The following is an 11,133-nucleotide window of genomic DNA, read 5'->3' as shown; positions in this document are numbered from 1 at the left end:
GACACGATGCACTCATTTACAGTGAGTTATAATCCCAATTTAGCCATGCTGGCAGAGTTTTTGCAGAAACAAAACAGGAGCAGGTCATAATAATCTATTCATATTCGGTGAAGAAACTGTTGTCTAGTGGGTTCCTGGGCCTAGTTAGGGCAGCACCATTGCGGGCGTTGCACTTGCACAACAATACCAAGAGCCACCCTTGACATAACCATGTGCTTTGAATGGAATCTGTCACTAGATTCCAGTTCATCGGAAGTCTGTATGGGTATTTACATGAGCTACACAAGGGAAAACATTTTTTGAACCGAAGAAATTTAACCACTACCTGCACCACATTGTGATCAGAAAATGTGACACTCCACTGTGCTGGTGGATAGGATTTAATACCACTACTAGACCGTAGTTTTGCCCAGCGTAATTGTGAGGTCTAATAATATGAAGGGTTTTGTATGAGTTGAACCACTGACTGTCATTGTTTTGCTTGAAGGTTATGCATCACTTTTATATGCCTGCTTGCCTTTTTTTTTCTCCTCAATATTATTTTTAATTGCCAACATGAAGTATTTTAATCTGAAAATAGGCTTTTTTATTTCTGAAAATATGTTAAGGGCTTTTCTTCTTCACCTGCCTTACTTTTAGTTATGAAAACACATATATCTGAAACCAAATTCTAGTTGCTTGCTGTGTTTCATCTTAGTTGAACCATTTCCCATGTTCCAAGTGCCTTCGAACAATTGGACTCCACAGCAGATTTGTGGAACCGTTATTTATTTCTCACCTTCTTTTGCCTTCAGCTTTTCTCCTCTACCTCAGCCTTCCCTTTCTCGCCCACTTGCAAAAGAGTGCATGCAGTAAACTTTCCTCAGCGCTAGTAACGACAAGCTACACAGCAGATATGGTAGCACATGTCTGGCGGCTGCTACATTCCTCTACGTTGATCAGCGAATCTCTTCTCAGATGTTTTCAGTGTAGCCAAATGGCGATTGTGCGTGTGAAGCTAAACTGCAGGTTCTCTCTGTGCATTTACTTGTCTTTGTGGTGAAAGGGTGAATCAGATGCAAGCGGTGGTAGCGTCCATCTGCGATGCTGCTGAGCTTTTCTTGTGTGACTGCGTGTAAGAAAGTGCTGAGGAATAATCAAAATACATCCACTTAAGGTTCATGTAGTCCTAGCAGTCATATTACTGAGTGTGTATAGTTCTTTCCTTTCCTCTACCTGGTTCAACTGAGCTGTGAGGTGGCGTTGTGAATGGCCTCGCCTCTTTAAGTATTCCGGAGCCACTTTTCAGTTATAAAGCAGAGTTGCAACCATTCATCCTGGGTGTGTAAATCGGTTGCTTGCATTATATTTGAAGCCTATTATTCTGAATAAACAGCAAAACTGGAACTATTTATGCGTCTGTGTTTGTATTGTTAAAAAAAAAAGGTCATTGATATTGTATTAATGATTAAAAAAAATTCACCCATTGTTTCAAAAGAGCTGTAACATTAATGAACATCAAAATCCCATGGTCAATGTTGCTTTCTGATAATTTTATTAGATGTTTGTGTCGATTTTTATCTGATGCGTTACAACGGTGAAGACAATTCTTGCACTATTACTTAACAATATGATGTGATATGATTACAATACATTTGCAGAACATCAAAATAAATGTAAGAAAAATGCAATAAAAGTTATGTTCCATATTCCCAGTTGAATTCTAATATATGGTACTGATTTTCATTCTATTGGTCACATATCATGGAAGCCATTGCAAAAGAATTTGCAAAATATGAAACAATACTTTTTGCACAAATTATTTACATAAAATAACTAAATAATGAAATAAAATGCACTGAAAAGAGGCATGTCTGTAGTGTCAATCTAGTATCAATGCTACTCATTGGGAGTCTTTAGGCCAAATGTCATGTAAATTATTGAAAACAGGTAATGCTGAACTTTGCAGTATGGAAAAAAATTGGCATTAAATTATAAATGTAGAATGTGGGAGAAGACGATGCTATTAAAGTGATACGTCTGATACTTCCAGTCTTTCACGAATATCTGGTCCTATTGTCACATAGCTTGAAAGTTATAGAAGAGGAAAAAAAGAATACCAGAGGTGATAAAATGCATGGAAACGAGGTGTGTGACTTGGGAGAACCTAAATCACGATTCCTCCTTGTCAGTATTAGTAGCTGGAGAGTTGAGGTATCCTCTTCGGGAGTTTGGCTCTGTTCTACCTCCACTGGCCCAGGGGTGGCGTTGTTTCCACTGGCATTTTCTTTGTTTTTCCATCTCCCGTTGCCCGTGATCTCTATCAGACGGTGGCTGACTTCCTTTTTTTTTTTTCTAAAACATTTTTATGATGGCGGAGGACAGTGAATCCGCGGCCAGTCAGCAGAGCCTGGAACTAGACGACCAGGACACCTGCGGGATAGACGGGGACAACGAAGAGGAGAATGAGAATATGCAAGGGTGCGGATGGCCTGTCCGGTCCGGTAGAGAAGCACAGGGACGATATTTCAGGCAGCCTGGTTGAGCGATACCTGTTTATATGTGTGCTCGGCCGGGATGGCTAACGCCGTTAGCTAGCTACCCGACACAAACACAGCCGGGCTGGCTGCTGCAGGGCCGTTGTTTCAAGCTAGTAGCCGCTCAAAAAAATGATAATTTCAAACATAGCCAGTATTGTAATTTTTTATCTGTAACTGTGTCAGCCTCCGCCTTAACATGTACACCCGCAGCTAGTGTCCCGACAGAATGAAATGATAACGGACAACCCTCTGCTAACGGTGGGCTAGCTCAGCTGTCATTCGTTGCTATGGCAGCTAGCCTTAGCTATACGCCTCTCTGTGTAGGACTGTAAAAAAAAAAATTTTTAAAAGCGAGAAAAGCGAAGACTGATGTAGCGTGGGATTGTTTTCGTGTCTGTAGGAGTCCGGGGGGAGATTTGGGGGCAAAGAGGAAGAAAAAGAAGCAGAAGAGGAAGAAAGAGAAGCCAAGCTCGGGGGGAGCCAAGTCTGACTCTGCCTCTGACTCTCAGGAGATCAAGGTGAGATACTGACCCATGCAAACACAGTCATTGGTCTGAGATGATAAAAACACATCCTACCAACCACTTTATGGCATGCAAAACTACTGAGAGGACAAACTTTAAGTGTGAATGGACGTGACTCGTGTGATTATGATGATGATGATGATGATGGTGATTGTGATGATGGTGGTGGTAGCTTCAACAAACCTAAAGCAGGTCAGGGTTCATTTACATGGATGCTTGTGGTCTCAGAGTGCACCATTGTCATGTATTCATGATCTAACCTGGTGTCAGCTGCTTTGTCTTAGTCCTCTTTTAAGTGATCCTATGACATGTCAGTGTCAACCCTTCATCCATATTTCATGTTCATGTTCTTCAGCTTGCACAGTGAGTCGTTAATCTAAAACTATTCAAATATGATGGTCAAAAATGACATGACAGTCTACACCGGGGATGCATTGTGTCATTCCTGCTGTCTTTGACTACTATGAATCAGACAAAAAGACAAATGTCAAAGACTTTTGGTAAATGAACCCAATTCATCCTCAACTGTCGACATAACTGAGTAAAATGACCAGGCCTGTATTTGTAGCATGTTCCACAAACGTTTAACACCAGTATATCAAAAACTTGAAAAAATTTCCACAGATTTCAAGTTCCATTCACAGCCTGGAGGTGCTGGGTATTGAGGCTATTGTTATAAAATGTAAATAACCTTAACTGAAAATACAGTTTCAATCACAGTTCTAACCATGTGGGACCTATTTGAACATTGTTTGGATTTTCTTACGGGTGATTTCCACACCATAGTAAATATCGTGATATATGCATTAAGTATTTATCAGTATCGGAAAACGGCTGAAATCAAGGATACCAATGTGAATCTAAAGAGAATATTCTGTCTTTTGGCAAATGAAATATTACACATTATGTGTTACATGTCCCACATGTCTGGAGAGACTATTGTTTTGCATTCAAATACCCCCATATAAATGTCTCTCCTCTGAAAACAGAATCCTGGCCTGCCCATTCAGAAGCTTCAGGACATCCAAAGAGCCATGGAGCTGTTGTCCTGCCAGGGTCCAGCAAAGAGCATCGACGAGGCATCCAAGCACAAGTACCAGTTCTGGGACACACAGCCAGTGCCCAAGTTAAGTAAGTAAGATGCAGACAAACCCTTGTTGACTGAAAACAGGCAGAGAGAGTAAGAATTAACAGATAGTGCAGATTTTAGTCATGCCGCAGTAATGTTCTCGGAGAAAGTGCAGATATTTCCTGCTGCATAAGCTCTTAATTATCCTTCTATAATTAATTGATTACAAACATTTAAACTGTATGATTGTAGCAGAAGGGTTGATCATGTGTTCGTGCACTAGTGCCATCTAGTGGTTCTGCTGTCCATGCTGCCTAAAGCCAGTGTTTTGAAAGCATGTCAGCTGGGAGGTACAGCGGGGGTCCGGACATACTCTCTTGGCATGCCTCATGGCTTTAGATTAAGCTGGTTTCCATGACGATTCTTGGCTTAAGACCAGAGTCTGTGGCTAAAATGTGGGGTAAGGCAGTGGATCAACAGGAGCAGATTCTACTCGAGAAAACTTTATTTGGCATTGTTGGAGGGGCAAGTAACTTCTTAGATGACCGTAAAATGATTTTTTTGGTGTTTAACAGCAACTGTGATGTTTATGCAGATGAGGTGGTGACGAGCCACGGGCCGATTGAAGCTGACAAAGAGAATATAAGACAGGAGCCATATTCCTTACCTCAAGGCTTTATGTGGGATACTCTGGATCTCAGCAGTGCAGACGTAGTGAGTACAGTGGGTTGTCTCAAATACAAAGGCAGTAATTGCAACCGAGCAGAAAATAACAAGTTCGCTGTGTGTTTTTCAGCTGAAGGAGCTGTACACTTTGTTAAATGAGAACTACGTGGAGGACGATGATAACATGTTCAGATTTGATTATTCACCAAGCTTTCTCAAATGGTAAGTGTTCACTTTTGACAATGTGCTTCTTTGTCACTTAGCTGATGTTCAATCTGCTGCCCACCTAAGCTGTGAATATAACACTGATGACTCCCTGATCCATCTTGGTTCAATGTGGAGGATGCAGCCACATCGACTGAGACAGCATGAATCGTTACAAAGCAAGAAGTGAAAGTAAAAGTCTCACTGAGTGTATTATGGCTGCCTCTTATAATTAGTGTCATGTTAAAAGAATTAATTATACAGACTTGTCTTCAAAAAAATGCATTATGATTTGAATAAGTTTCATGATGGCAACAACTAACTGCCGTAGTTGTTACTGAAATTGCCTGTGTTTGTTCCATTTTCTGTGTGTGTGTTTGACATCCCCTACTCCCTCGCTCAAACGAAAAAAGCGCTCCTCCACCTTCTCTTGTCTTTTTATTTTCTCCGAAATATTAGCAGAACATGAAGAAAGTGACATGGTTCAGAAAGTGCAAGTGTAAGTAGAAGGATGGGAGATGTTGCTGCAGAATGTGCATTTTGAAGCAAGAACTTTCTGTTGTCATTACAAGGAATAATTCTAATCCCTCCATGACAACCAGGCGGTTATTCAGGGTGAGATCAGTGAAGGCATTGGCTCCATCACTGTAACTCCCAAAGATGATGCACCGTAATTCAGCTTGATTTTATGTTTACGTTGATGATAATCGTGTTTGGAAAGATCACACTGAGTCATGAGTGTGCAGACAGAATATGTAAAGACCAAATTTGAATGTGGCCAAGCTTCAGATACTTCCTGGACATCCACTCGAGTGTCTTGAGTAGATTGAATTAAAGAGGCGATGGGTCATTGCTTCATCTTTTCGTTGAAATATGTGTGAAAATTGGTTGTGTGTTTTCCCTCACGGTCACGAGTTTAAGTTGAGTCTGAACGCAGCCGAGAGCTTCACTGTTGCCATGGTTACAGGTTTGGTAGTTGAGGTATTCAGAGCTGAGAACTGTGTGTGTAGTTTGTACCCAGACCACAATTTAAAGCTTTTGCAGTATTGATTTAGGAATTTCATTTACCATCTGATTCCTACTGAGATGTTGACACCCCTCTGTCACTCTGTTACTGCAGTTTAAAGTGGAACTGGTATTCAGACGTATTTATCTAATCAGAATGTAAAATATTCAAATTATTTTATTGCACCACAACCGCACTACATGTCAACAGATGGTAAATTAAAACAAATGTAGATGTTGTTGAAGTTGTGTTGCAATGCAAATGTTATTGGTATCAGTGGGCGGGACGCTTCCGCCCAAAACTGTCTCTGCTCTGACGAACCATGTTCTCCCTTCTCAGGGCTCTGCGTCCACCAGGCTGGTTACCCCAGTGGCATTGCGGAGTGAGAGTTTCCTCAAATAAGAAGCTTGTTGGCTTCATCAGTGCCATTCCTGCAGATATACGCATTTATGACACGTGAGCACCCGTAACTGATCTTCTGTATTTATAGCAGGGCAATGATCAGAGTCTTCTAATGCTCAAGCCTCTTTCTTTCCCTCTGCTGCTGCTGTAGGTTGAAGAGGATGGTTGAAATCAACTTCCTGTGTGTCCATAAGAAGCTGCGTTCAAAGCGTGTCGCTCCAGTGCTAATCAGAGAAATCACGCGACGGGTCAACTTGGAAGGAATATTTCAGGCAGTATACACAGCAGGAGTAGTACTGCCGAAACCTGTGTCAACATGCAGGTAAATGATACTATAATCATGGAGCACATCAAAATGCAGTACTACAACAAATGAAAACATCTGCAGATGAAGTTATGCTCCAGTGCTTTAAATATATCTTTCAGACACAATTTAAAACAAACAAAAATCCACTGCTTTAAACCATAATTTGCAGCTCGTATTTTTTTTTCCCAGATAAAAGATCAATCTCCTAGCTGTTTTTTTTTAAATGACTTTAAGCACCACTAGCTGTTGTGAATTGGACCCACCCTCAGACTGTTTTTGATATCAGGATACGTGATTTAATTTGTGCTCACTCCAGTATGAAGGTCAAACACTCAAATGAAGAAACGACAAGCGTCATCTTTCTTTTTCATTTTCTCTGTCACTGCACAGGTACTGGCATCGTTCTCTGAATCCCAGGAAGCTTGTGGAAGTCAAATTCTCCCACCTGAGCAGAAACATGACCCTGCAAAGGACCATGAAGCTCTACAGATTACCAGATGTAAACACTTCTGTTCATCATCTCTCCAAACATCAAGTATTCACTACAGGAACTTGTATCAACATGTTTTAATATTTCCCTCATCCCAGAGCACCAAGACCCCAGGTCTGCGACCGATGGAGAGGCGCGATATCCGGCTGGTGACTGAGCTGCTACAGAAATACCTGAGGCGCTTCCAGCTTGCTCCTTCAATGGGAGAAGAGGAGGTGGCTCACTGGTTCTTACCCCAGGAGAATATAATTGACACTTATGTAGTGGAGGTATGCTGGATTCCTTTTCACGCCCCACACGATTGTGGTTTCTGTTGATCTGCCTGTTAAGATGGTTTCTCCATGTTTTCAGGGCGCTGGTGGTGTACTCACAGATTTCGCTAGTTTCTACACTCTGCCCTCGACTGTGATGCATCACCCTCTTCATAGGAGCCTGAAGGCGGCATACTCCTTCTACAACGTGCACACACAAACGCCACTACTGGACTTAATGAATGATGCACTGATCCTGGCCAAACTGGTAATGTTACTTTGATACTTCTGGAGCTCTTGTCAGGTTCATGAACTGGTGCTGTTCAAACTGCCATGTCCGGTCACATTTTCATCTCTCTTGCTGTGAGATGGGGCGGAGGGAAACCTTCAGGGTTGGAAGAATGAAGTATTGATGGGAATGCTTTGAATGGCTCAAAATACGGTTGCAAACTGGCGTGGAACCAGTTCCCCGTTAGCGGGAAAGGTCAAAAACAGCTGTGAGAACCCTTCAGTGCTTTCAGGCAGAAAGAAGTTGCTGCAGCGACTGTCATCGTTTTCAGTGGAAACCTGACAGTTGTGCCACCGCTGTGTGAGAGAGACAGAGCGGGAGTGAGAGAGAGGATGGCAGCCACCACTCTCATTTAGCCATCCAGCTGTTTACTGGCTCTGACAGATTTGGTGATGTTTCAAGTCTGTAACCTGTCACCTTGTCAAAAAACACAACAGTAACGTTGCTGGGTGGCAGATGTTGCAGTTGCCACTTGCTGTCTGAAGGCATTATCCCCCTGAGAAAGGAGGATGCCTGCAGAGATGCATAAAGAAGAAAAAAGGAAGGAAGTTGACTTCCATTAAGTAAATATGACCTGTGTTTAGATTTCCAAGCATCTAGCCAAGATGTTTGATGATTTGTCTTGCTGCCATGTCATCATCATTGGTGATTGTGACGCTATGATTCTGTGTGTTAAACAGAAAGGTTTTGATGTGTTCAATGCCTTGGATCTAATGGAGAATAAGGTCTTTCTGGAGAAGCTCAAGTTTGGCATAGGAGATGGAAATCTGCAGTATTACCTCTACAACTGGAAGTGTCCCCCGATGGACCCTGATAAGGTTGGTAACAGGATTTCCTCTTGGTCAGGATCCTCGAAGTCTCAGTCAGTAACTCAAACTTACTATCAGATTGAAATAAATTCAAAAAGAGTGAGAACAACGATCGTAGCATGAGTTGCTATAGCAACACAGAGCAGCTTCAGTGAGTTCACATAGCTATTTAACCACCAGCTCTTGATTCTGGGTCGGTATCAAAATCTAAAACTTGATGCTTATGTCTAATTAAATCTAACCTCCTGAAGCAAAAAGGTTCATATTAAGAAGAAAACTGCTCAGAATATTTGGTGATGTGTTCACAAGGTCATATTTAATTTAGTTTTTGGCAAAATGCAGCTAACAAAAGACAAATGTTTGTGTTTCAGGTTGGCCTCGTCCTTCAGTAGCTTGCCTCTTCAGGGCTGCTACACACACACACACACACACACACACACACACACACACACACACACACACACACACACTAATCCAGAGGTGGTCACAGCCTCTCACAGTTCCGTACCTGGACTAACAGGTAGCCCAAGCTAGACAATGAGAACTACAACAGTCAAACCAACCTGTGTTTCGGGAAGCTCGCCTCCCCCAAAGGAGCTCTCCCAGCACTTGTGTCATCAAGAACATTTCTCCACTCGCCTGGAGGTGAAAACTCTTAAAATCATCAACATCCTGAATGTGAAGTCATGCTATGCCTGAGATACTCCTGCAGTGCAATGCTGTCATTTTCAATACACCAGTTCGACGTACAAGAGGATGCCTTGACATTGTGAGTTTTGTTCAGTTCTTCTTCCTCAGCTGACACCTGGTTACAAGGGACTGGCATGCTGTTCGTTGTCACTGACATGAACTCTGTAAACAATCACAAACATGACCAGATATAATAAGTATGTTCAGATCCTGTCCAGGCGATTCTTTTGTCCAACTGCAGACTTGCAGTGTAAGAGGTAACTGAATTTCCATCCATTCTCATATCATCTCTGTGGTCCGAAGTTTTCTCTGCTGGGTGCTTTGACGAGATATTCTTTATTTGTCACGCTAAGACCTTTCAGGAATAGAAGACATAAAGGAAGAAACCGTGTTTTTCCTCAAGCATTCTGGAGAAAAATATCAGACACACATACGAACTGTCAAAAAAAAAGAAGAAAAACCCACGCATTTCGTCTTCACGGAAGGACTTGTCCAGCTGGTGCATTGATATACATGTTTTTGTTGAAATCTATAGTTACCTGTATATTGAAAGCCAGATCATATTTATTCCAGTAGTGTGAGTTCAGGGGGTTTCGGGAGGGCTGATCCAAAGTATTTTATTTTATAGATAGATGTAGATGTCATCAAGCTTGTACGAACTTCATGGGTTTAAGTGTTTTTTGATGAAGAATGTATTGCATCAATGAAGCACAATTTTTGAGTTCATACACGAGTTAAAGGGGTCCTTCAAGGGTTCGTTAGCCCAGATTTCAAAACAGATGTGTTGCACTACATATAACCTTTGTTTCTACGGTGAAAGTGAGCTATTACCACATTACAGAACTGTTACTGGAACTGGTATTCACACGTTGTTTTTTTATTAACTGTTACACTCGTGCACATAAACGGTTACTTGCATGTCAATGGTGTCCTGTTCAGTTGGCAGCGCTGTTAAATCAGGCTAAAAGTAACAGCAGCTAATTGGGCGGTGAAATTACAGGCAAGAACACACAAAAATACACATTAAAAACAAGAGTCAGAGTGAATTTGATTCCAATTGTTCTGCAAGAAAGTTTGACCAGTGCTCTGTTTGGACTTGGTCACCTAAAGGATGCATGTTCTCAGATCTTTCTTTGATCTTTCTTTTTTTGGTGTTAATTTATCATTTTCATTTGGATCACTTGCAAAGAAGAAAGCATTTACTACTCTCAGTAGAATAAGCTTCCCCAGTAAAGCTGCAGACACTGATCGAAAGCATTTCTTTTCATAAATTCATTGGCGATCATCTATTGTCTCACCTGCAGCAGGATGTTAAGTGTCTTATCAACTGTTAAAAATAAAACCATGCAAAGAGAATTGAGCACAATACTCAGAGATTCTGTTGTCATGGTTCAGTGGCCGAACAAACAAACGACTATCAATTTGCCAGAGTTTGAAGTTTTGAGCTTTTTTATTTCACTGACTTCTCTGGGTTCGCTCCTCATGTTGCTGTACTTGTGCATCTGGAAATGTTACTGTAGGTCTGTTTCTGGGTTTTTTTTTATTTCAGTGTGTTGTGCAGCTAAATGTGTGAAACCATTCTTATATTTATAATTGTTCTTTTCAAAATGTCTTAAAACAGAAGTCCTCTTTCTTTCAGTTCTCTCCCACTTTAAAACTCAAATGAAATACTTCAAAGCTGATGTACCTGAGGGTTCCGTGTACTCAGCCATGCAGGATGAAGGTGTCGGGTTCGCTGAACCCAAAGCTTAAACATTTTCATGTTACATGTTCTTGACTTGTTGAGACTGCTGCCAGTTTTTCTGTATGTGATGATGTAAATTTTTCTCATCCCTTTATAGATTAGCGATGAAAGAACGAGCACAGCCAGTTTGTGCGTCAAGATTTTCTTTTTTGTCACAACGGAA

The 11,133-nt window shown here is 41.4% G+C and overlaps 1 protein-coding gene across 2 annotated transcripts; it reads left to right on the top strand.

Annotated features, from left to right (window-relative positions):
- The first annotated feature begins 2,282 nt into the window (after positions 1-2,282).
- nmt2 (N-myristoyltransferase 2) lies at positions 2,283-9,006 on the top strand. Of its 2 annotated transcripts, none has more exons than XM_086218494.1 (12): positions 2,283-2,460; positions 2,920-3,037; positions 4,033-4,174; positions 4,708-4,826; positions 4,909-5,000; positions 6,328-6,444; positions 6,542-6,712; positions 7,088-7,196; positions 7,286-7,456; positions 7,539-7,706; positions 8,408-8,545; positions 8,908-9,006. In XM_086218494.1, exons 1-12 carry the CDS (start codon positions 2,348-2,350, stop codon positions 8,926-8,928), a joined length of 1,479 nt encoding a protein of 492 aa, XP_086074620.1. In that variant the 5' UTR covers positions 2,283-2,347; the 3' UTR covers positions 8,929-9,006. The 2 variants fall into 2 exon arrangements, with proteins under 2 accessions (XP_086074620.1, XP_086074621.1); XM_086218495.1 differs by lacking the exon at positions 2,283-2,460 and adding an exon at positions 2,565-2,777.
- The last annotated feature ends 2,127 nt before the right edge of the window (positions 9,007-11,133 follow it).

This window comes from Aulostomus chinensis, chromosome 11 (assembly GCF_037954235.1).
Source record: "Aulostomus chinensis isolate RoL2024-O1b breed Wild chromosome 11, RoL_Achi_v1.0, whole genome shotgun sequence".
NCBI lineage: Eukaryota > Metazoa > Chordata > Actinopteri > Syngnathiformes > Aulostomidae > Aulostomus > Aulostomus chinensis.
This window is presented reverse-complemented; position numbering and strand designations above follow the sequence as displayed.